Genomic DNA, 27027 nt, shown 5'->3' on the forward strand with positions numbered 1-27027 from the left:
GGATCCCTGATTTAGGATCCCTAATTAGTGATTTCACTGGACAATCACTAAATAGGGATGTATGAAGAAAAAGATGAATCCAAATAGTGTAATAAGCTTCATCCAGGAGAAAGAAGCTGAATATCAGGTCCATCGAAAAGAGTACATGAAGAGAAAGAAGAAATTTCGCAGAGAGGAAAGTCTCGTGGCCTCCCATGCCTCTGTCTAGCCAGAGGTCGTGAGGGCACCAAGCTTATTTTCTAGCAGTCTACATTTCAAGGACCTTCTAGTATCAAGGGAACAGAATCCGTGCTCTTCAACCACACACCCACTACTTCTGGCCTTACATCACTTAAAAAGATTTTATTCCCACTTCTTTATATTTCATCCAACATAGAGAGTTTTCTTCAAAGTAAAAGAAAAAAAGGAGTACAGAACGCTCTACAAGTACAAAGAGACCAACTCAGAATTTGCTTAAAGTATGTAAAGAGGCAGCTTTGGTTATTCTAGACCTTGCAAATAAATATTTTCTGTGGGAGCCTGGTGACAAAATTTCACCAGTGAATGAGATCTATCTGAAATAACAGAAGGAAGGGTCATACACACATCTTTAGGGCCAGATCTTTCTCTCCATTAGGCTCTTGGATTTATAGAACATGGTTTTGGTTTTGTATTAAAGGTATTATTTTTATATCTGAATGTATTTTACTTGGACCAAAAAGGAACACATTTTTTTTTTTTTTTACGCCCCTCCCCGGAACACATATTTTAAATTATCACCTTCATTGACTTTCTCAGGATGCCATCCTGTTGTCCAACCCAGGGAAAATGTCACATCTGGAAAGAAGGATATCACAGTGTCTATAAAAGGTTTTGCATCCACTACTCTGCTATTTCCATTTGGACCAGGAAGAACATCAGCATTAATCCACACTGGACGCTTCAGATGCCTCTTGACATTTTCCAAGAGCATCATGGATGGTTCTACAGCTGCCAAACTAAAAACAATTTGTTGTCAATGAGATACATTCCTAAAGTAAAAGTAAAAAGTTCTTTTAGACTAGTGGCTTTAACATTCTCAAATTCATAATAAAAGTATAATATCATAATACTTGAATTAAAAAAAATCAAAGATTAGATATTACCAGAGGGGAAAGTTAACATATGCCATATCTTAAAATACTGATTTATACTTATTATTCATGAAGGTACTTAAAAGGTTCTATAAATGTATGAATAATGCCACTACCTGTAACACAGACATTTCAAAACCCTGTATTATGATCACTCAGTATAAAAACAATTTAAGAAAAGACACGAACATTCACTCATCAAAGAATGTATAAATAGGATTTAAAACTAAACATACTCACAACCTGCAAATTCCAGTTTATAAAAATACCCAAAGTGCACTCAGACACCATGTCTCTAACACTGGCTAATGACCTTGGGGAAAAGAGCCTCTTTCCCTCTATGTATTCTTGTGTGAGTCTGGACGCACAAACACATTTCTAAAAATGACTGCAAAATGTAAAATTAAAACATTTCCTTAAAGCTTTTGTAAACTTCATTTTTCTCCTCTACTATAAACATCTTTTCTGAAAACTCGAGACAACTATATTTTAGTTACTTTTAAACTAAAAAGCAACTTCACTCCTTTTACTTCCCTACGTCTTTTCGGACAAATATATTTTGAAATAATAAGACTTTGAACAGCCACTATAATTTTTACTTTTAAAAAATACAAACACAAACTTTACTGGAAAACTACACTACATACAATCTTGAATTGCTTCTGAATCTTTGAGGCCTATGCATATTTCTCAGAAAATTAGCTTTTAATGAACACAATGGTTGAGGGGGACTAAGAATCTGGGAGATGGATATTGGGAGGGAGAACATGCAGCACCCCTTTTCAGTCTTCAACTTTTCTTCTTAATGGGCTGAAGTCCTTCTGCCTATGCTTCCACCACTCTTCCCTCACTCCTTTTGGGCTTCCTACTTTATGAGCAGAAACTGATAACGTCATCATTGTTGTTTGTGTTGTTCACTCTCCAGTTATGTCTGACTCTTTGCAACCCCATGGACTGCAGCACAGCAGGCTTCCGTATCCCTCACCATCTCCCGGAGTTTGGCCAAGTTCATGTCAATTGCATCAGTGATGCCATCCAACCATCTTATCCTCTGTTGCCCTCGTTTCTTGCCTTTTCAGTCTTTTCCAGCATCAGGGTCTTTTCCAATGAGTCAGCTGTTCACATCAGTCGACCAGAGTATTGGAGCTTCAGCATCAGTTCTTCCAAAGAGTATTCAGGGTTGATTTCCTTTAAAATTGACTGGTTTGATCTCCTTGCTTTCCAAGGGATTCTTAAGAGTCTTCTCCAGCACCACAGTTCGAAAGCATCAATTCTTCGGCACTCTGCTTTCTTTACAGTTCAGCTCTCAAATCCGTACATCTACTAGAAAGACCATAGCCTTGACTATATGGACCTTTGTCAGCAAAGTGATATCTTTGCTTTTTTTTTTGTCTTTGCTTTTTAACACACTGTTTTAGGTTTGTCATTGCTTTCCTGCCATGAAGCAATCGTCTTCTAATTTCATTGCTGCAGTTATCATCCGCAGTGATTTTAGAGCCCAAGAAGAAAAAATCTTTCACTGCTTCCACCTTTTCCCTTCCATTTGCCATGAAGTGAAAGGACCAGATGCCAGGATCTTCATTTTTTTAATATTTAGTTTTAAGTTGGCTTTTTCACTCTCCTCCTTCACCCTCATCAGGAAACTCTTTAAGAATTCCTCTTTGCTTTCTGCCATTAAAGTGGTGTCATCAGCGTATCTGAGGTTTTCTCCCAGCAATCTTGATTCCAGCTTGTAACTCATCCAGCGCTGACATTTTGCATGATATGCTGTGTATAAGTTAAACAAACAGGGAAACAATAAACAGCCTTTTCGTACTCTCTTCTCAATCCCAAACCACTCAGTTGTTCTATCAGTTCAGTTCAGTTCAGTCGCTCAGTCGTGTCCGACTCTCCGCGACCCCATGAATCACAGCACGCCAGGCCTCCCTGTCCATCACCAACTCCCGGAGTACACTCAAACTCATGTCCACAGAGTCGGTGATGCCATCCAGCCATCTCATTCTCCGTCGTCCCCTTCTCCTCCCACCCCCAACCTTTCCCAGCATCAGAGTCTTTTCCAGTGAGTCAACTCGTCGCATGAGGTGGCCAAAGTATTGCAGTTTCAGCTTTAGCATCAGTCTCTCCAATGAACATCCAGGATTGATCTCCTCTAGAATGGACTGGTTGGATCTCCTTGCAGTATAAGGGACTCTCAAGAGTCTTCTCCAACACCACAGTTCAAAAGCATCGATTCTTCGGCGATCAGCTTTCTTCACAGTCCAACTCTCACATCCGTACATGACCACGGGAAAAACCATTGCCTTGACTAGACGGACCTTTGTTGGCAAAGTAATGTCTCTGCTTTTTAATATACTATCAAGGTTGGTCATAACTTTCCTTCCAAGGAGCAAGCGTCTTTTAATTTCATGGCTGCAATCAGCATCTGCAGTGATTTTGGAGCCCCCAAAAATAAAGTCTGACACTGTTTCCACTGTTTTTCCATCTATTTCCCATGAAGTGATGGGACCAGATGCCATGATCTTTGTTTTCTGAATGTTCAGCTTCAAGCCAACCTTTTCACTCTCCTCTTTCACTTTCATCAAGAGGCTTTTGAGTTCCTCTTCACTTTCTACCATAAGGGTGGTGTCATCTGCATATCTGAGGTTATTGATATTTCTCCCAGCAATCTTGATTCCAGCTTGTGCTTCTTCCAGCCCAGCGTTCCTCATGATGTACTCTGCATATAAGTTAAATAAGCAAGGTGACAACATACAATCTTAACGTACACCTTTCCCTATTTGGAACCAGTCTGTTGTTCCATGTCCAGTTCTAACTGTTGCTTCCTGACCTGCATACAGGTTTCACAAGAGGCAGGTCAGGTGTTCTGGGATTCCCATCTCTTTCAGAATGTTCCACAGTTTATTGTGATCCACACAGTCAAAGGCTTTGGCATAGTCAATGAAGCAGAAATAGATGTTTTTCTGAAACTCTCTTGCTTTCTCCATGATCCAGCAGATGTTGGCAATTTGATCTCTGGTGCCTCTGCCTTTTCTAAAACCTGCTTGAACATCTGGGAGTTCACGGTTTACATACTGCTGAAGCCTGGCTTGGAGAATTTTGAGCATGACTTTACTAGCGTGTGAGATGAGTGCAATTGTGCGGTAGTTTGAGCATTCTTTGGCATTGCCTTTCTTTGGGATTGGAATGAAGACTGACCTCTTCCAGTCCTGTGGCCAGCGCTGAGTTTTCCAAATCTGCTGGCATATTGAGTGCAGCACCTTCACAGCATCATCTTTCAAGACTTGAAATAGCTCAACTGGAATTCCATCACCTCCACTAGCTTTGTTAGTAGTGATGCTTTCTAAGGCCCACTTGACTTCACATTCCAAGATGTCTGGCTCTAGGTCAGTGATCACGTTATCGTGACTATCTTGGTCGTGACAGGGTTCTAACTGTTGCTTCTTGACCCACATACAGATTTCCTAGGAGACAAGTAAGATGGTCTGGTATTCCCATCTCTCTAAGAGTTTTTCACTGTTATGATATACACAGTCAAAGACTTTAGCATAGTCAATGAAACAGAGATAATTTTTCTGGAATTCCCCTGCTTTCTCTGTGATCCAGCAAATGTTGGCAATTTGATCTCTGGTTCCTCTGTCTTTTCTAAACCCAGTTTGGACATCTGGAAGCTCTCAGTTCATATAATGCTGAAGCCTAGCTTGGAGGATTTTGAGCAATAACCTTACTAGCATGGGAGATGAGTGCAACCGTCTGGTGGTTTGAACATTCTTTAGTACTATCCTTCTTTGGAATTGGGATGAGGACTGACCTTTTCCAGTCCTGCGGCCACTGCTGGGTTTTCCAAATTTGTTGATATATTGAGTGTAGCACTTTCATAGCATCATCTTTTAGGATTTTAAATAGCTCTGCTGGGATTCCATCATCTCCACTGACTTTATTGGCAGCAGCACAATTCTTCTGTGTATTCTTTCCATCTCTTCTTGATCTCTTCTGCTTCTATAGGGTCATATTTATTAGTAAGCAAGGATACTGTTCACTAAAACCAGAGGAAATCAGACTCTCTTTAACTCTGCTCCCATGTAATAAGCTTATTTTTTTCTCATTCTTATGACCCTGAAATGCAGGCCCTAGATTATAGTGGATTAATAAACTCTAATGCAGGACCTTAGCAGATTCTAATATAGATGCTGTCACTTCTCTGTCTCAAATGCTTCCTGCCTCGAATGGTATCAATGCTGTGTTAGAAACCACAATTTCGAGATCTGGCCAACTGTACTTCCTACAAAACTCCTTCATTTTTAGTACCTTGTACCTATTACAAGGTACTTAAGCAACCTGTACTATTACTCTGAAGCTTGCTTACCTATCACCTGTACCTATTACAAGGTACTTAAGCAACTTGTACCTATTACTCCAAAGCTTGCTTGTCTGCAAGTCCCATAGCAGCAGCGAAGTGCTGGTGGGGTTCTGCTCTTCAAAAGTGGAGTCGGAGGAAACCTTAAACTAATCCACACGTCTTACAGCTGACCTCCTCTCCTTTTCTAGAAACGATTCTGATTTCTTAAGAAATCTGGTGTCTGTGGAGTTGGGTTAATCACTAACTTTCCGTTTGTATTCAACAGGAAGCTTCTTAGCCTTTCTCAATTTAGTAAACTGACATCAGGCTGTTTAACGATGGCCTGCCATATGATAATATCTAGTCTCAGCATATTCTCCCCCAAACCGACATTGCACCAGCATATATTAAGTGTCTACCATGTGCAAAGCACTTCACAGTTAGACATAAAGAGCTTTGACACAGAATATGATGAAATAAGATTTTAATATATATATATTCTCTTTTACATATAAATGTTTTAATTATCACTAACGCAACAGACTATAGTACTGCCACTTTCCCTTTCCAGAAACTTCGATAAGAAAAACAAAACCTATATTAAGAAAAACACAAAACCTTACTTAGGAAAAAATTAGTTTTAATTTCTGGAACTTTACAAAACAATTACAAAATTCTTCTGGAAGAGTAAATGTGGAGGAAACGCCATATTTGGGGAAGGAAAATAAAGACTGAGGATAAACTTTTGCCCAACAGCAAAATACAACGTTTACTACAAAGAATAATATACTATATTCCTAGCCTGGAAGATTCAATGTGTAAATAATGCAAAATAACAATTCTCTCCCAATTAATCTATAAATTCCTTTTTTTGTTCATCTGGAAGATGAGAATAGGAAGAACCTACTTCTTAGGATTGTTATAAAGATTAAATGAATTAACCTTCAATGCTCTTAGACCATGGAGGAGGAAATGGCAACCACTCCAGTGTTCCCACCTAGAAAAATCCCATGGACAGAGGAGCCTGGCAGACTACAGTCCCTAGGGTCACAAAGAATCAGACAGAACTGAGCGACTGAGCACACTCTTACTCTTAGAACTGTGTCTGACATACAGTACATGTTTATATAATTGTTAGTTAAATTCATTCCCCTTCAAATATGTATGATCAAAAAACATGCAAGATCTTTTTCTAATGGCATATCCTTTTACTGGTGACCGCTAGCATTAAAAAGCAGGGACATTACTTTGCCAACAAAGGTCCGTCTAGTCAAGGCTATGGTTTTTCCCGTGGTCATGTATGGATGTGAGAGTTGGACTGTGAAGAAAGCTGAGCGCCAAAGAATTGATGCTTTTGAACTGTGGTGCTGGAGAAGACTCTTGCGAGTCCCTTATACTGCAAGGAGATCCAACCAGTCCATTCTAAAGGAGATCAATCCTGGGTGTTCATTGGAAGGACTGATGCTAAAGCTGAAACTGCAATACTTTGGCCACCTCATATGACGAGTTGACTCACTGGAAAAGACTCTGATGCTGGGAAAGGTTGGGGGCGGGAGGAGAAGGGGACGACAGAGAATGAGATGGCTGGATGGCATCACCGACTCTGTGGACATGAGTTTGAGTGAACTCCGGGAGTTGGTGATGGACAGGGAGGCCTGGCGTGCTGTGATTCATGGGGTCGCGGAGAGTTGGACACGACTGAGCGACTGAACTGAACTGAACTGAACTGAAGCTGATCTGACTGGTGAGGAGTCAAAGAATATATTACATAGAGAACAAGTCTACAAGAAATGGTAAACACTGAAAAAAAAGAAAACTGAGCATGTGAAAAGGCAAGGAGATCTAAAGTTTTGCTCGCAAAGCATTAAGGATTAAATACTTTATTTCATGGTCCCTGGTGGCTCAGTCAGCAAAGAATCCACTTGTAATGCTAGGAGACCACCTGCAACTCAGGAAATACCGGTTCAATCCCTGGGTTGGAAAGATCCCCTAGAGAAGGAAATGGCAACCCACTGCAGTATTCTTGCCTGGGAAATTCCATGGACAGAGGAGCCTGGTGGGCTATAGTTCATGGGGTTGTGAAGAGTCAGACACAACTGAGTGACTAAACCACCATCACAGAGCTGGACTGGCTCTAGGAAACTTGGAATATGGTCCTAGCACAGCTCTCAAGTTTAGCTGTTGTCACGTAACCTCTTTAGGACTAAGTTCCTTTGTCAATAAAATGAAGTTGGACTATTCACCATTCTAAAAGCTTTAAGATCTTACAATAGCTTTCATTCACAGTATAAAGAGGTTTACTAGTATATTTAGCCCCACAACAAATGAAAAGGCAAAGAGATCTAAAGTTTTGCTCGTCGAGCATTGATGATTAAATACTTATTAGGTTTTTTTAAACTCTATAAGATTTCCAACCCTTCTTCATTTCTTGAGATGATTCAATTTTAAAATACTGTAAAGTAAGTATTTACTTCATAAATATTTTTATAAATACTTTTATAAAGATTAATTTACCACACATCCTAGATTCTCATAGCAGTTGCCTTCAGGGGTCTCATGAAGAGCTTTTATGTGTCACAATAAATCCCTGGCTCTGCCTATAATTTTTACACTGTCAAAATACCACAAAAGTAAAACTTTCCGTGATGGTCACGGAAAAGGAAATGATACTTAATCTTGCTCTCTTTATTATCAATGTTTCTAAAACATTATTTTTAAGAAATTCCTCAGTAATTAATGAATTCTAAATAATTCCCCAAATATAATAATACAAATCAAGTGGGAAATGCATTAACTAAACCAACTACTGCCAACTCTCTGTCAGACTGCTTCTTAATGAAAGTAGCATCTTAAACGTACTGTTCTACGGACTTGTGGACCTGTATTGTTCTACGACTTCCCTGGTGGCTCAGATGGTAAAGCGTCTGCCTATTATGCAAGAGACCTGGGTTTGATACCTGGGTCGGGAAGATCCTCTGGAGAAGGAAATGGCAACCCACTCCAGTACTCTTGCCTGGAAATCCCATGGACGGAGGAACCTGGCGAGCTACAGTCCATGGGGTCGCAAAGAGTCGCACGCGACTGAGCAACTTCACTTTCTTTCAAATGGAGAGTAACACTGAAATGTGTACACTACTATGTGCAAAACAGATAGCTAATGGGAAGCTGCTGTATAATACAGGGAGCTCAGCTCTGTGCCCTGTGATGACCTAGAAGAGTGGGATAGTGGGGGAACAGGAAAGTTCAAGAGAGACGGGGTATAAATATACACACATACAGCTTACTTCATTGTACAGCAGAAACTAACACAACATTGTAAAGGAATTATCCTCCAATTAAAATTTTAAAAAGGTATTGGGAGTTATTCACATAGAAAAAAAATTTACTATTCTATTATTACAATGGTCAGTTATGATAAATTCCTTTATAAAAATTAAGTTTAGCCTCAAAACATTCCCAAGAAACAATTTTAGCAGACAACTCTGTGGGTCTTTGGTCCATTCCTGAAACATATTAATTTGCAATTCCATTTTCAGTTTAGATAAAGTATAAAGTTACTTATGTACAGATATACTTATTGATTTTTTCCCATTATTGTTATTCTATAACAACCAGGAGACTGAACATGTTTGTACAAATACCTCTTAAAATCCAGCTTTATGCCTTTATTGCTTTTAATAACTTCAGCCAGCCATTCCTGTAAAGTATTATCACTGTTTATTTCTGGAGGATGGGCCATGATTGGCTGGCCATGTTCTGATCCATCGCTTGGAAGAATGACATCGGCCTCTATCATATGAGCAGTACCTGTCCGCATAAAAGAATCTATGTTAGTGTTAATATAGACTACAGCAGATGGCATGTCCAATATCCTTTTGAGGAAGATAAAAAAGAGGAAATAAAATAATATTTATTGAGAAATAACGAAGTGCCAGGTACTGTGTCAGGCCTTGCACGTTGCCCTTGTTTGTTAGTCATGAGCAAACAGGTGGTTAGGAGTTAAATATCTTTGCCTAGGTCACACTCAAACTGTTGTCCTAATATTTAATTTCTTCCCAGTACATAGCAAAGTGAGTATACAAAAGGAGGCTTCATAAGTATTTGTTGAAGCTTCTGAGAACACAAATAGTATTTTTATCTTCTCACTCCTGAAATTAGAAACTATAGATGTTTATTGTTTATGTTTGAAACTCTATGCTATAGATTCAGTTATTTGACCTAAAGCTTAGCTACTATGTAAAAGCGCACATCCCTGGAATGGGTAACTTAGCAGGCTTTGGAGGACTCATTTCAAAGATGTCTGACAACAATTCCTGCTATCTATCTTCTCATCTCTTTCTCTCCCCCTTGAGTCTGGGTTGGTTTTGTGACTTGCTTTGACCAACAAAAGGAAGTGGAAGCAAAACTCAGTTCTAGGCTTAGCTCTTAAAAGGTCTGGCAGCTTCTGCTTCTGTCCTCTGGAAAACCAGTTACCACGTAAAGAAGTTCAGGTAAGAATTCTGAAGACTCAGAAACCACACAGAGGGAAGTCACATAGAAGAAAACTAAGGCTTCATGCCTGACGGACAGCATTAGGTCTCTGACACGTGAGTGAGGCCATTTCAAAATTTCCAGGCCCAGCTGAGCAACCAGCCAGATGCAGCAACATGAGTGTCCTCAACCTATTCCACATGGAAGAGAAGAACCACTATCTGACTCACAAAATCAGCAAAAATAATAAATCACTGTTATTTGAAGCCACTCAGTTTTGGAGGCAATTTATTACACAGCAATAGAAAACAAGCAGAAATAGTTAGCTGGAAGTGGGGCACTGGCATGAGAAGACCTGAGATGTGTGACACTGGCTCTGGAATCCAGTAGATCCCAGAAGGGCACTGCTAACAGAGGTTGGAAGAGCAGTGAGGAAATTATTTTTACATTGTGGCAAAACTTCTGGCAACCCTGGCACTTGTAGCAGCTAGATAGGATACCAAATGAATTTGTGGATTTAGCTAAGGAGGTTTGCAGGCAGAATGTTGAAAGCGTTAATTGGCTTCTTTTAGTTCCTATGATAAAGGATGGGAAGAAAGAGCTGAGTTAAATAATTAGCTGTTTAGATTTTAAGCAGCATAAAGAGGAAATATTTCCAGCTCAGAACTCATGTGAGTTGGAAAATAAAACCACTCTCTCCATCTGGTGAAAGATTCTCAAAGGAAGAGAAAGCCTCAGTCCAAAAGTCTAGTCCAGGATGCGGCTAGGAAACTATAGCCTCAGGATCTAGGCCAAATCAAGGATACAACTACAGGACACTTTGTTAAGACCTGAGAAATATGGAGCCTTGGGTACCAATACAGCTAGATAAAAGAACTTATAGAATCTTAAGGTGTTATCCCATAGCACCCTAACTAGCAAACCAAAGCAGAGAGAGACTTGCCTCAAAGAGATTTGGCAGTTAAGGCTTTTGACTAAAGGGATGGTTTATAACGTGATATATAAAAATCCCAGTACATTTTTAATAGAGCTGTTATAGAGTTGGACCTGAAAAAAGAGAGAGTTAAAATGAAAAGAGGTTTGTTGTTGCTGTTGGTCAGTTGTTAAGCCATGTCCGACTCTTTGCAACCCCTCGACTGCAGCATGCCAGGCTCCTCTGTCCTCCACTATCGCCTGGAGTTTGCTCAAATTCATGTCCATTGAGTCAGTGATGCTATCTCATCCTCTGCCACTCCCTTCTTTTGCCTTCAATTTTTCTCAGCATCAGAATCTTTTCTAATGCATCAGCTCTTCACATCAGGTGGCCAAAGTACTGCAGCTTCAGCTTCAGCATCAGTCCTTCCAATGAACACCCAGGACTGATCTCCTTTAGGATGGACTGGGTGGATCTCCTTGCAGCCCAACGAGCTCTCAAGAGTCTTCTTCAGCACCATAATTTGAAATAATCAATTCTTGAGCACTCAGTCTTCTTTATGGTGCAACTCTCACATCCATACATGACTACTGGAAAAACCATAGCTTTGACTAGGTGGACTTTTGTCAGCAAAGTGATGTCTCTGCTTTTTAATACACTGTCTAGGTTTGGCACAGCTTTCCTTTCAAGAAGTAAGCATCTTTTAATTTCATTGCTGCAATCACCATCTGCAGTGATTCTGGAAGCCCAAGAAAATAAAATCCGTCACTGCTTCCATTTTTTCCTCTTCTATTTACCATGAAGTGATGAGACTGGTTGCCATGATTTTAGTTTTTCAAATGTTGAGTTCTAAACCAGCTTTTTCACTCTCCTCTTTTACTCTCATCAAGAGGTTTTCTCATTCCTCTTTGTTTTCTGCAATTAGAGTGGTATGAGGTGCATATCTGAGGTTGTTGATATTTCTGCTGGCATTCTTGATTCCAACTTGTGATTTATCCAGCCTGGCATTTCACATGATGTACTCTGCAGAGAAGTTAAATAAGCAGGGTGACAATATACAGCCTAGATATACTCCTTTCCCAATATGGAACCAGTTTGTTGTTCCATGACAGGTTCTAACTGTGGCTTCTTGACCCACATACAGGTTTCTCAGGAGGCAGGTAAGGTGGTCTGGTATTCCCATCTCTTAAAGAATTTTCCACAGTTTGTTGTGATCCACACCGTCAAAGGCTTTAACATAGTCAATGAAGCAGAAGTAGATGTTTTTTTCTGGAAATCCTTTGCTTTCTCTATGATCCAAGAATGTTGGCAATTTGATCTCTGGTTCCTCTGCCTTTTCTAAACCCAGCTGGTACAAGTTCTCAGCTCACATACCGCTTAAGCCCAGCTTGAAGGATTTTGAAAAGAAGTCCATGAACTCTCTAATTTCTACAGGCAGGAAATAGGCTGAAAAAGCTACTCAGCTGCACATACAGGTGATTTTCCAATAAGTCCATGAAGAGATGCTCAACATCATTAATCTTCAGGGAAATGCAAATCTAAACTACGAGATACCAACTCACAAATGCTAGGATGACTATAATGAAAAAGACAGACAATAACTAATGTTGACAAGGACATGGGGAAATTGGAAACATCATTCACTTTGCTGGTGAGAATATAAGAACCCACTCAGCTGCTTCAGAAAAGCTTGGCAGCTTCTCAAAAAAAGTCAAACAGAGCTATGTTTAAGATGAACTTGGTCAAGCTTCTGTCTAATTTTATAAGTCACACAAACATGATTTCTCATTAAAGTGGTATTTAGTATAACATATGTAGGCATTCCATCTTGTCTATCAGTGCAGTTGTAAAGGAACACATAGGCTTTGGAATTCCTTAAAAGTAATAGTTTCTCCATTTAGTAACTCCATTCATTTGCCGTGAGTAGGGAAAAAAATCACTAAATGGCAGTGTCAAGAGTCTCAGGCTCCATGTAAATTATGTTCCTGATGGTTTAAGAATAAGAATGGAAGCTATGCAATAAGGTCAAGAGATCATGGTGGCTTGGACTAGGGTGAAGACAACAGAGATGGAGAGATGTGGACTAATTCAAAATGCATTTTGGAATAGAATTATAATGTCCAATAGAGTAGATACAAGAAAAAAAAAAGAGTAGATGACTCCCAAATTTCTGGCTTAAGCATATATGCGGATTATGGTGTCTTACTAAGAGAGGAAGGATCATAGGAAATACAGGTTAGCAGACCCAATTAAGAATGTGATGCATTCAGTTCAGTTCAGTCACTCATTTGGGGCCAACTCTTTGCGACCCCATGGACTGCAGCACGCCAGGCCTCCCTGTCCATCCATCACCAACTCCCTGAGCTTACTCAAACTCATATCTATTGAGTCGGTGATGCCATTAAACCGTATCATCCTCTGTTGTTCCCTTATCCTCCTGCCTTCAATCTTTCCCAGCACCAGCATCTTTTCTAGTGAGTCAGTTCTCCGCATCAGGTGGCCAAAGTATTGGAGCTTCAGCTTCAGCATCAGTCTTTCCAATGAATATTCAGGACTGATTTCCTTTAAGATTGACTGGTTGGATCTCCCTGCTGTCCAAGGGACTCTCAAGAGTCTTCTCCAACACCACAGTTCAAAAGCATCAATTCTCTGGTGCTCAGTTTTCTTTATAGTCTAACTCTCATATTCACACATGATTACTGGAAAATCCATAGCTTTGACTTGACAGATCTGTCAGTAAAGTAATGTCTCTGCTTTTCAATGTTGTCTAGGTTGGTCATAACTTTTCTTTAAAGGAGCAAGCGTCTTTTAATTTCATGGCTGCAGTCACCATCTGCAGTGATTATGGAGCCCCCCAAAATAAAGTCTCTCACTGTTTCCCTTGTTTCCCCACCTATTTACCATGAAGTGATTAGACCGGATGCCATGATCTTAGTTTTCTGAATGTTGAGTTTTAAGCCAACTTTTTCACCCTCCTCTTTCACTTTCATCAAGAGGCTCTTTAGTTCTTCTTCACTTTCTGCCATAAGGGTGGTGTCATCTGCATATATGAGGTTACTGATATTTCTCCCGGCAATCTTGATTCCAGCTTGTGCTTCTTCCAGCTCAGCGTTTCTCATGATGTACTCTGCCTATAAGTTAAATAAGCAGGGTGACAATATACAGCCTTGACATACTCCTTTCCTGATTTGGAACCAGTCTGTTATTCCATGTCCAGTTCTAACTGTTGCTTCTTGACCTGCAAACAGATTTCTCAAGAGGCAGGTCAGGTGGTCTGGTATTCCCATCTCTTTCAGAATTTTCCAGTTTGTTGTGATCCACACAGTCAAAGGTTTTGGCATAGTCAATAAAGCAGATGTTTTTCTGGAACTCTCTTGCTTTTTTGATGATCCAATGGATGTTGGCTATCTGATCTCTGGTTCCTCTGCCTTTTCTAAATCTAGCTTGAACGTCTGGAAGTTCACGGTTCATGTCCTGTTGAAGCCTGGCTTGGAGAATTTTGAGCGTTACTTTACTAGCGTGTGAGATGAGTGCAGTTGTGCGGTAGTTTGAGCATTCTTAGGCATTTTCTTTCTTTGGGATTGGAATGAAAATTGACCTTTTCCAGTCCAGTAGCCACTGCTGAGTTTTCCAAATTTGCTGGCATACTGAATGCAGCACTTTCACAGCATCATCTTTTAGGATTTGAAATAGCTCAACTGGAATTCCATCACCTCCACTAGCTTTGTTCGTAGTGATGCTTTCTAAGACCCACTTGACTTCGCATTCCAGGATGTCTGGCTCTAGGTGAGTGATTACACCATTGTGATTATCTGGGTCATGAAGATCTTTTTTGTACAGTTCTTCTGTGTATTCCTGTCACCTCTTCTTATATATCTTCTGCTTCTGTTAGGTCCATACCATTTCTGTCCTTTATTGTGTCCATCTTTGCCTGAAATGTTCCTTTGGTATCTTTAATTTTCTTGTCTGTAGTCTTTCCCATTCTATTGTTTTCCTCTATTTCTTTGCATTGATCACTGAGGAAGGCTTTCTTATCTCTCCTTGCTATTCTTTGGAACTCTGCATTCAGATGGGTATATCTTTCCTTTTCTCCTTTGCCTTTTGCTGCTCTTCTATTCACAGTAAAGCCTCCTCAGACAACCATTTTGCCTTTTTTGCATTTCTTTCCTTGGGAATGGTCTTGATCCCTGCCTCCTGTACGATGTCATGAACCTCCACCCATAGTTCTTCAGGCTATCTATCAGATCTAATCCCTTGAATCTATTTGTCACTTCCACTGTATAATCATAAGGGGTTTGATTTAAGTCATACCTGAATGGTCTAGTGGTTTTCCCTACTTCCTTCAATTTAAGTCTGAATTTGGCAATAAGGATTTCATGATCTGAGCCACAATCATCTCCCAGTCTTGTTTTTGCTAACTGTATAGAGCTTCTCCATCTTTGGCTGCAAAGAATATAATCAATCTGATTTTGGTATTGACCATCTGGTGATGTCCATGTGTAGTCTTCTCTTGTGTTGCTGGAAGAGGGTGTTTGCTATGACCAGTGTGTTCTTTTGGCAAAACTCTGTTAGCCTTTGCCCTGCTTCATTCTATACTCCAAGGCCAAATTTGCCTGTTATTCCAGTTATCTCTTGACTTCCTACTTTTGCATTCCAGTCCCCTATAATGAAAAGGACATCTTATTTGGGTGTTAGTTCTCAAAGGTAGTGTAGGTCTTCATAGAACCATTCAACTTCAGCTTTTTCAGCATTACTGGTTGGGGCACAGACTTGGATTACTGTGATATTGAATCGTTTGCCTTGGAAACAAACAGATCACCCTATCGTTTTTGAGATTGCAACCAACCACTGTATTTCGGACTCTTTTGTCAACTGTGAGGGCTACTCCACTTCTTCTAAGGGATTCTTGCCCACAGTAGTAGATATAATGGTCATTTGAGTTAAATTCACACATTCTGGTCCATTTCAGTTCGCTGAATCCTAAAATGTTGATGTTCACTCTTATAATCTCCTGTTTGACCACTTCCAATTTGCTTTGATTCATGGACCTAACATTCCAGGTTTCTATCCAATATTGTTCTTTACAACATTGGACTTTACTTCCATCACCAGTTACATCCACAACTGGGTGTTGTTTTTTGAACGCTTTGACTCCGTCTCTTCATTCTTTCTGGAGCTATTTCTCCACTGTTCTCCAGTAGCATATTGGGCACCTACTGACCTGGAGAGTTCATCTTTCACTGTCCTATCTTTTCGCCTTTTCATACTGTTTATGGGGTTCTCAAGGCAAGAATACTGAAATGGTTTGTCATTCTCTTCTCCAGTGGACCACGCTTTATCAGAACTCTCCACTACGATCCATCTGTCTTGGGTGGTCCACAGGGCATGGCTCATAGTTTCACTGAGTTAGACAAGGCTGCTGTCCATGTGATCAGTTTGATTAGTTTTCTGTGCTTGTGGTTTTCATTCTGTCTGCCCTCTGATGGATGAGAATAAGAGGCTTATGGAAGCCTCCTGATGGGACAGACTGACTGAGGGGGAAACTGGATCTTGTTCTGATGGGCGGGGCCATGTTCAGTAAGTCTTTAATCCAATTTTCTGTTGATGCACAAGAACTCTCTAAGTGAAAACAGCAAATAAGAAGTTGGATAGACTAGTGCTCAGAAGAGAGGGAAGCCTGGCCTAGAGACGTGTATGTGAGTTGCCCAGCCTCTCTCCCTATTCTCCCATCAGTGGCTGTTGCGTAGAAGGCTTTTGAAGGTTAGGGTATGCCTCTGCTTTGGAAGACTGCCTGGTCACCATGTTTCCCATCTCAGGGAGAGTCAGAGGAAGAAGTCTGCACATCAAGATTAACACTCCAACCATAGGAGCCCCAACTTTTGACAAAAGCCAGACAACAGAAAACAGCTTTGGGTTTTTTGTGATTTTCTACAGAAGAAAATCCCAAATTGATGCTACTTACACTAAAACAAAACTCAAAGAAATATATTTATAGAAACAAAGTTAAAATTATCTATCTTGCTGATACTGTTTACATCCCTAATGCAGCAATTTACTATATTTTTGTTAATACATAGTTAATGTTATAGTTGATGACTATAGTCACACTTTTCCTTAATATGTTACAAAGGTTTTTTTAAAAATACTTCATTTTTTATTCTCAAAGAGATTTAATAATTTCTATTTTTAACCAGCATTTCTTTTAATATACATTTTAAAAATCTACATGCAGAAATGTTATAACAAAAAATAACATTATATGTAAAAACTTTTGTAAACAACTTTGTCTATTCTGAGATCAGTTGTGTTGACAATGCAACTCTTATGTCGACAAATGGCACTCCTACATTGTTCCTCCTGTACTTTGCTTTTTTAAATCACAGACATTGTTGAAAATCCAGTATCACAAATTAATGAAAACAGAAACAGATTCATTAATAACAGTTGTACTAAATTTAAATATTCTGGAAGAAATGAGATAAAGCAGTGTAATACATGTATCCAGGAACCTGTTTTCTTTTCTTTGTATTTGAAAGAAATTGCAAGATTAGCCAGGACTGGCAAAAAGGGACTTGATAAAAAGTACACCCAAAACTATAAAGCCTGGGATTCTGGTTGGCTAGGAGAAAATAAAGAGGATATTATCTGAAAACTAGGTAACCTATGAAAAATTCCCAGATAAACAGCAGACTGCCAGCGATTGGAAATAACTTCCACTGATTAGTTTTAAAACAAGGCTGTTCTGTTCTGTTCCATCGCTCAGTCGTGTCCGACTCTATGCGACCCCGTGGACTGTAGCCTACCAGGCTTCTCCATCCATGGGATTCTCCAGGCAAGAATACTGGAGTGGGTTACCGTTTCCTTCTCCAGGGGATCTTCCCGACCCAAGGATCGAATCCGGGTCTCCTGCATTGGAGGCAGAAGCTTTAACCTCTGAGCCACCAGGGAAGCCTGGAAACAAGGCTGCTGCTGCTGCTGCTGCTAAGTCACTTCAGTCGTGTCCAACTCTGTGCGACCCCATAGACGGAAGCCCATCAGGCTCCCCCGTCCCTGGGATTCTCCAGGCAAGAACACTGGAGTGGGTTGCCATTTCCTTCTCCAATGTGTGAAAGTAAAAAGTGAAAGTGAAGTCGCTCAGTCGTGTCCGACCCCTAGCGACCCCATGGACTACAGCCTACCAGGCTCCTCCATCCATGGGATTTTCTAGGCAATAGTACTGGAGTGGCTTGCCATTGCGTTCTCCGGGAAACAAGGCTAGAAGTAGTCATATTTAATTAAATTATTTCTAGGTCTGAGACTTCTACATTTACTATTACAACCATAAAATTTAAAGATCGCTTCCAAATTGTTAGCTGTTACAGAGAAATCCAATTTATTTTCTGTTTTGATTTTTATATTGTCAAAAAGGTTGAGATTGTCTAGATCAACCTATGAATTATAATCATTTAGCTGTAAAATCTTTTTGATTTTCTAAATATAAAACTATATTGTCTGCAAATAATATATATATTTCTTCCTATTTTCTTCTATTCTTAGAAATTGATATATAATTCACAAGCTATAAAATTACTCTTTTAAAGTATACCATTTAGTGGTTTTCAGAATATTCAGAAGGTTGTGCAACCATCACGTGTCCTTGTGTGCTCAGTCATTTCAGTCGTGTCCAACTCTTTGTGACGTACAGACTGTAGCCCACCAGGCTCCTCTGTCCGTGGGATTCTCCAGGCAAGAATACTGGAGTGGGTTGCCATGCCCACCTCCAGGGATCTTCCCGATTCAGGTTTTGAGTCCGTTTCTCTAACATCTCCTCCATTGGCAGGAGTTCTTTACCACTATAGCCATCTGGAAAGCCCTGTGCAACCATCATCACCATCTAATTCCAGAAAAATTTTATCATTCCAAAAGGAAACCTGTACCCGTTAGCATTTACTCCCCAGCCCCTATTCATTTCAGCTCCAGGAAGCCATTAATCAATGTTTTTCTTAAGCATGGCTTCTGATAAAATTTATTTATTAAAAAACCTCTGTTAGGTTATTATGTGCTAGGCACTGTTTTAATTGTAGGGCATTAAATATTAGAAGACAAATTTCTTCCCTTTGAAAAGCAACTGAAAATAATATCTTTTTAATAAAAGAAACTATTCAGATACATTATCCAGATACACAATTGAGTCGATGTGTAAATTGAGTAAATTTGTAAATTTTTACAATAAAATATGAGATTACAAGGAAATCTTTCTGTTGGAACAGAGCACTTCAAGCTATGCCCCATCCCTCTGATGATACACGTTCATTCTCCTGCACTGTTGTAGCCAAAAGGGATACTTCACGGGAAAAGGCTAACTAAACTGCTATAGTGTTCATCTATATAAGATTACAGATGGAGTTAGCAAACCCAAAGGCTTGGTTTCTAGCCCAGGCATAAATACTGCCCACGGCATTATAAATTAGCATTCAATGGCTTCATTCATCCATTCAACAAATATTTTTGAGCCTCTCCTGAGTACACTGTGAAAGACACAAAAATACCTACGCCATACTATCGTGATCGTAAACATTTTACTTAAATCACTACCATATATAAGCAAATATAATAACACATGAGAACTTTAAATAAGGCATAGTAAAGGTAAATCATTTCTGGAAAATGAGAAAATTCTTCCATTAGGAAAATTTGTTCATTTTGTAAATAAAACGATATCTTTTATAAGAATGTTTATGCTAGCCAAGAATTTACATTTGAATCATCTACGGCTCTGGTACCTGCAAATATGACCAGATTTAAAAAAAAAAAGAATTCATCTATTACCTAAGGTAAGCACAAGGGATGGCATCACCGGCTCAATGGACATGAGTTTGAGTGAACTCCAGGAGTTGGTGATGGACAGGGAGGCCTGGCGTGCTGTAATTCATGGGGTCGCGGAGAGTCGGACACGACTGAGCGACTGAACTGAACTGAACTGAACTGAAGCACCAGGGATACTGACTTACTTCTCAGTGCTTCATGCACTTGCACCTTGTGGTTAGCTGCGTGACACCAGATGATCAGGGCGCCATCTTCTGTTGTGATCTGGTTATTTCTCAGAAAATATTCCAGTATATTTTCACTCCAAGATCCTAAAACGACAGCATTCATACTAAAAATAATTTTATAGGGTACTTTTAAAATAAAAATGGCACAGCATATGTTGATGGAGAAAAATAAAGCAACAAAACTGAGAAAAGACACTAAAAAATTAAGAACCAGTATCAAGAGGGCTTCCCAGATGGCGCTAGTGGTAAAGAATCTGCTTGCCATTGCAGGAGCTGCAAGAGATTAGGGTTCGATTCCTGGGTAGGGAAGATCCCCTGGAGGAGGGCATGGTAACCCACTCCAGTATTCTTGCCTGGAGAATCCTATGGACAGTAAAGCCTGGTGGGCTACAGTCCATAGTGTCACAAAGAGTCAGACATGACTGAAGCGACTCAGCACACATTAAGATGTGACAAGTATAAAGATATATATATATATGCTAGAAATGTGGAATAGGAAATGGCAACCCACTCCAGTATTCTTGCCTGGAAGATCCTATGGACGGAGAAGCCTGCCAGGCTACAGTCCGTGGGGTCACAAAGAGTCGGACATGACTAAGTACACATGCATGCATGCTGTATATAAGTAATAATTAGTAAACATATAGGATAGTCCGAGCCTCAGAAGTGTAAAGAAAAATGCAGGAAGAAAAAAAACTGCTAAGAAGCAGATATTTTAAAGCAGGAATTTTCACATGGTATCTTCTCCAATTCTAGCCCCATAATTAAGTAAAATGTATGTAAAGCCAAAGCTATATTAAAAACATCAAAATTTTGTAGAACTTAAACTCTCCACCTGAGACTCCATTCTATATTTATATAAACCATTAGAATTTTAAATTATACATCTAAGCAGGCGTGCATGCTAAATTGCATCAGTTGTGTCTGACTCTTTTGGACCCTATGGACTGTAGTCCATTAGGTTCCTCTGTCCATGAGATTCTCCAGACAAGAATACTGCAGTGGGTTGCCATGCTCTCCTATAGGGGATCTTTCCCACCCAGGGATCAAATGCACTGTGTCTTATGTCTCCTTCATAAGACAGGGAGATTCTTTACCAGTAGCACCACCCGAGAAGCCCAACATTTAACATATTCGCTTTCAAATTATGAGAGTCAGCAACATTTATGCGTGACTAAGTAAATTCTGAGTTAGTATTTTTAGATTTCTCTAGCATGTACAAATATACATAATTCCTGTATCTTTCGACTACTTCTTGGCAGACCAGACTTTTTTTTAATTAGGCATTAAAATGTGTCAGTTAAAATTAGTTCTACTCCATACATTGCCATATCCCACTGAAAGTGAAAGTGTTAGTCACTCAGTCATGTCTGACTCTTTGCAACCCCTTGGACTGTAGCCCACTAGGCTCTTCTGTCCATGGGATTCTCCAGGCAAGAATACTGGAGTGCGTTGCCATTTCCTTCTCCAGGGTACCTTCCCAACCCAAGGACTGAACCCTGGTCTCCTGACTGCAGGCAGATTCTTTACTGTTTGAGCCACTGGGGAAGACTCCATAACAAGGAGAAAAGGCTGAAAAACAGCAAGAGTTATCTATAACCTTACCTCCCTAATTTTTGAACTTCATTGTTTTGAACTTTTAAGTACCTACCAAATGGCTACAAATTCCCTATGTATGAGAGTGTGTCTTCCATTAATTGTTTATTAATTCTACATAACAACAGTTTAAAAACTTAATGATGGCCATTATAAACTGCTGACAAGACACTGCAAGAAAATCAAATTTGATAAGAGAATGGAGGGGCATATAAAAATAACTTCTAAGTAATCTCCAAGCCAGGCAATATGTGAGCCGTGAACTTCTAGATATTCAAGCTGGTTTCAGAAAAGGCAGAGGCACCAGAGATCAAATTGCCAACATCCGCTGGATCATCGAAAAAGCAAGAAAGTTCCAGAAAAACATCTATTTCTGCTTTATTGACTATGCCAAAGCCTTTGACAGTGTGGATCACAATAAACTGTGATGGGAATACCAGAAAGAGATGGGAATACCAGACCACCTGACCTGCCTCTTGAGAAATCTGTGGGCAGGTCAAGAAGCAACAGTTAGAACTGGACATGGAACAACAGACTGGTTCCAAATAGGAAAAGGAGTACGTCAAGGCTGTATATTGTCACCCTGCTTATTTAACTTATATACAGAGTGCATCATGAGAAACACTGGGCTGGATGAAGCACAAGCTGGAATCAAGACTTCCGGGAGAAATATCAATAACCTCAGATATGCAGATGACACCACCATTATGGCAGAAAGTGAAGAAGAACTAAAGAGGCTCTTGATGAATGTGAAAGAAGAGAGTGAAAAAGTTGGCTTAAAGCTCAACATTCAGAAAACTAAGATCTTGGCATCCAGTCCCATCATTTCATGGCAAATGAAACAGTGGAACAGTGGAAACAGTGGCAGACTTTATTTTTCTGGGCTCCAAAATCACTGCAGATGGTGACTGCAGCCATGAAATTAAAAGACGCTTACTCCTTGGAAGGAAAGTTATGACCAACCTAGAAATGGCAACCCACTCCAGTACTCTTGCCTGGAAAATCCCATGGACTGAGAAGCCTGGTAGGCTACAGTCCATGGAGTCGCAAAGAGTCAGACACGACTGAGCGACTTCACTTCACTTCTTCAGACAGAATATTAAAAAGCAGAGACATTACTTTGCAACAAAGGTCCATCTAGTCAAGGCTATGGTTTTTCCAGTAGTCATGTATGGATGTGAGAGTTGGACTGTGAAGAAAGTTGAGTGCCAAAGAATTGATGTTTTTGAACTGTGGTGTTGGAGAAGACTCTTGAGAGTCCTTTGGACTGAAAGGTGATCCAACCAGTTCATCCTAAAGGAGATCAGTCCTGAGTGTTCATTGGAAAGACTGATGTTGAAGCTGAAATTCCAATACTTTGGCCACCTGATGTGAATAGCTGACTCATTGGAAATGACCCGATGCTGGGAAAGATTGAGGGCAGGAGGAGACGGGGACGACAGAGGATGAGATGGCTGGATGGCATCACCGATTCAATGGACATGGGTTTGGGTGAACTCCGGGAGTTGGTGATGGACAAGGAAGCCTGGCTTGCTGCGGTTCACGGGGTTGCAAAGAGTCGGACACAACTGAGTGACTGAACTGAACCAAATATTCATGGAACTTAGTGACCACTCTGCATATTGGGTTACAGAATTAAGAAAGGGAAGAGTTAACTGTGGTATCCACTATCCCCCAAGCAGTCTCCTATAGAAAAACACATGTCCCTTTTTAGCATATGCAATAGTCACAGACCTTTCAGACTCAGATCTAAATACATGGTCATCATTTTTTAAATGTTTAACTTATGCATCTTAAAAAGACACAGTAATTATTGGCTAAAACAGAAATGTCCAACAATGGGAAGTAATTAAATCACAGTTTATCCTCATGATAAAATATGTAATTGATGTGGCTGTTAAAAATGAAGTTTATGAGATATGTGACTTCCCTGGCAGTCCAGTGGTTAAGACTCTGCACTCCCAACACAGGGGTCATGGGTTTGATCTTTGGCTGGGGAACTAAAGATCCCACTAAAGATGCTGTGTGGTGTAGAAAACAAATAAACAAAGAAACAAAAATTTAAAAATTCACCCCTATGTTCATAGCAGCACTAGTCACAATAGCCAGGTTATGGAAATAACCTAAATGTCCATGGACAGATGAATGGACAAAGAAAATGTGGTACATATATACAATGGAATACTACTCAGCAATAAAAAGAATAAAGTAATGCCACTTGCAGCAACATGGATGCAACCAGAATGTTACTTTAGAGTTATTTTTATATGCCTGCATGTCACAATGAAGACCTAATGCAGAGCCCCCCCCCCAAAAAAAGTCAGCTGTTTTCCTATTTACACAGCAATGAGTAAGTGGAAGTTGAAAACACAATACCATTTACATTAAACTACAAAACCAAAACACTTTGGTATAAAGCTAATAAAATATGTAAAGATCTACATAAGGATAACTACTCTGATGAATGAAATCAAAGAATTAAATAAATGGATAAATATTCCATGTTTATTGATAGGAAGACTCAATATTGTCAAGATGTCAGTTCTTCCCAACTTAATCTATCAGTTCAGTTCAGTTCAGTTCAGTCGCTCAGTCGTGTCCGACTCTCCGCGACCCCATGAATCACAGCACGCCAGGCCTCCCTGTCCATCACCAACTCCCGGAGTACACTCAAACTCATGTCCACAGAGTCAGTGATGCCATCCAGCCATCTCATTCTCTGTCGTCCCCTTCTCCTCCCGCCCCCAACCTTTCCCAGCATCAGAGTCTTTTCCAGTGAGTCAACTCGTCGCATGAGGTGGCCAAAGTATTGGAGTTTCAGCTTTAGCATCAGTCCCTCCAATGAACATCCAGGATTGATCTCCTTTAGAATGGACTGGTTGGATCTCCTTGCAGTATAAGGGACTCTCAAGAGTCTTCTCCAACACCACAGTTCAAAAGCATCGATTCTTCGGCGATCAGCTTTCTTCACAGTCCAACTCTCACATCCATACATGACCACGGATTCAAGCAATTCCAATCAAAATCCCACCAAGTTATTCTGTGGCTATCAACTAACTGGTCTGAAAGTGTATGTGGAGGGCAAAAACTCAGAATAGTCAATATAATATTGAAGGAGAACAAAGTGATGACTCTATCCAACATCAAGACTTACTATAAAGCTACAGCAATTAAGACAGTGTTGTTTTGGTGAAAGAATAAACAAATAGATCAAAGGGCCAAAACAGAGAGACCCCCAAATAGACCCTCATAACAGAGGTAACTGATCTTCGATGAAGGCACAAAGGCAATACAATGGGGAAAAGACAGCCTTTTCAACAAACTTTTTTCTTTTCGCAAAAAAAAAAAAAAAATACTAGACAGAACTCATACCTTCACAAAAATTAACTCAATACAGATCATAGATCTAAGTGTAAAATTCAAAATTATAAAACTCCTACAAGATAATATAGAAGAAAATATAGATGACCTTCAGTACAGCAGTGACTTTTTAGATACAGCACTAAAGGATCCATTCATGAAAGAAATAATGGATAAGCTGGACTTCATTAAAATGAGAAACTTGTGCTCTGCAAAAGATAACATCAAGAGAATGAAAAGACAAGCCACAGACTGGGAGAAAACATTTGCAAAAAACATATATGATAAAAGACTATTAACCTAAATATATAAAGAACTCTTAAAACTCAACAATAAGAAAACAACCCCATTTAAAAAAAAATGGGCCAAAGACCTTAACAGACACCTTAACAAAGAAGACAGATGGCAACCATATAAAAAGGTGCTCCACATCACTTTTCAGCAAACACAAATTAAAACAACAGGGTATAACTACACAGTTACTAAAAATGGCCAAAATCCACAACACTAGTATATCAAATGCTGGTGAGGATATGGAGTAACAGGAATCTTCACTCATTCTGTGGGAATGCAAATAGTATAGCCACTTTAAAATAAAGCTTTCCAGTTTCTTACAAAGCTAAGTATATTCCCATCATACAATCTAGAAATCACCCCTTGATATTTACCCAAAGGAGTTGAAACCTTAGGTCCATACAATAACCTGCACACTTATGTTTTTAGCAGTTTTATTTACAGCACAGTTAGGTTTATAGCATTTTTATTTACAACTGCCAAAACTTGGAAGCAACCAATATATCTCTCAGAATATGAATGGATAAACTGTGGTACACTCACACAACAGAATTATTACTGTTCGCTAAAAAGGAATGAGCTCTCAAGCAATGAAAAGACATGGGGAATGAACACACATTACTAAGTGAAAAAAAGCCAACGTGGAAAGCCAATGTACTCTATGATTCCAACTACATGACATTCTGGAAAAGACAAAAAAATCTATGGATACAATAGAAAGATCACTGATTTTCAGGGGTTGGGGGGAAGAAGATAAGCAGGTAAAGCACAAAGGATTTTTAGGACAGTGAAACTATTTTGTATGATACTCTACCATGGACCATGTCATTCATTTGTCTAAACTCACAGATCCTGCGCCACCAAGAGTGAACAATGTAAATTATGGACTTTGAGTGATTACGATACACCAAGGTAGGCTCACAGTTGTAACAAAAGTACCACTCTGAAGAGGAAGGCTGATAATGTGAAGCTATGTACTTGTCCCTAGAGTAGGAAATGGCAAACCACTCCGCTATTTTTGCCTGCAAAATCCCAGGTCATGGGTTCGCAGAGTCCAACACGACTGAGCACGCATGCCTATGCCAGGTAGTGCTGAACGGAGAACCTCCAGATCTGCCACTTAGTATTCCTAAGAACCTAAAACTGCTCTTTTGAAAAAAAGAAATCCTTTTCAAAAAGGCACAATATTCTTGCCATTCTTGAACACCCCAAAAGTTTTTCGCTAACGTCCACACTGGGAACCAAGGCTCTAGGCCAGCTGATTATGGGCACACGTGGAGAACGCGAACCACGAAGATCCAAAATAGGGAGGAGGGCCACCAAAGGAGACTCTCAAAGGGCCCCCAACTACGGCACCGGGCCGGAGAAAATGTCCACTCACTGCAGGCCAACAGTGTGGAGCACGGTCTCAGACTCGGAGCCTGGGGAGCCCCGCTTACCAGGGCCCCCGGCGGTCGCTGTCATGCTGACAGTGAGCCTCAGTCTGCGCAGGCGCCGAGGGTGGGCACCGCTGATGACCCGTCACCGGTGGCCAGAAAACCCGACTCGACAGACTAAGAGGAGTGGCCTGCGAGACGGAGGCGGAAGCGGCTGAGCAGCAGGGCGCACGCGCAGAGGCTGTAGCTCGAGTTTCGCGGGTGCGCGGTTCTGCTGCCTGTTGTTCGCGTCCAAGTGTCGCGCGACTTGCTCTTCTGAAAAGTAGAGTTCTCTGGTCCGGGAAGACGGAGGCTGGGTTGAGACTCCTAGTTGCCGCAGTGGGGTACGAATTTCCAAAGTTCGATATATTTTTTTCCTTTTAATTTGATAACATCCTAAAAAATGACATGACATCATAGCTTCAGAAAAATGAGTGTTCTTGCATGAGGAGGCTGAATTGCTGAGTCAAATTTTTTCTGTTACCCTCTTCTCGCTGAC

The 27027-nt window shown here is 40.2% G+C and overlaps 1 protein-coding gene across 5 annotated transcripts in view; it reads right to left on the reverse strand.

The window, feature by feature from the left end:
- Positions 1-26713, reverse strand: part of FAM151B (family with sequence similarity 151 member B) — a 34400-nt gene extending 7687 nt beyond the window's left edge. Inside the window, exons 1-4 of one of the 5 annotated variants that reach the window (XM_055430543.2) lie at positions 26553-26710; positions 19822-19947; positions 9090-9255; positions 760-977 (exon numbers count right to left, since the gene is read on the reverse strand). In XM_055430543.2, the coding sequence (XP_055286518.1) occupies positions 760-977; positions 9090-9255; positions 19822-19947; positions 26553-26577 (535 nt within the window). In that variant the 5' untranslated portion in view covers positions 26578-26710. Of the gene's footprint in view, positions 1-759; positions 978-9089; positions 9256-19639; positions 19780-19821; positions 19968-26494 lie in introns of those variants that run through there. The other 4 variants (XM_088838508.1, XM_088838510.1, XM_055430544.2 and 1 more) reach the window with 4 other exon arrangements.
- Positions 26714-27027: the final 314 nt, after the last annotated feature.

The sequence above is a fragment of the Moschus berezovskii genome, chromosome 8 (genome assembly GCF_049115385.1).
Source record: "Moschus berezovskii isolate FMDL1 chromosome 8, NW_MosBer_1.0, whole genome shotgun sequence".
Taxonomy (NCBI): Eukaryota; Metazoa; Chordata; class Mammalia; order Artiodactyla; family Moschidae; genus Moschus; species Moschus berezovskii.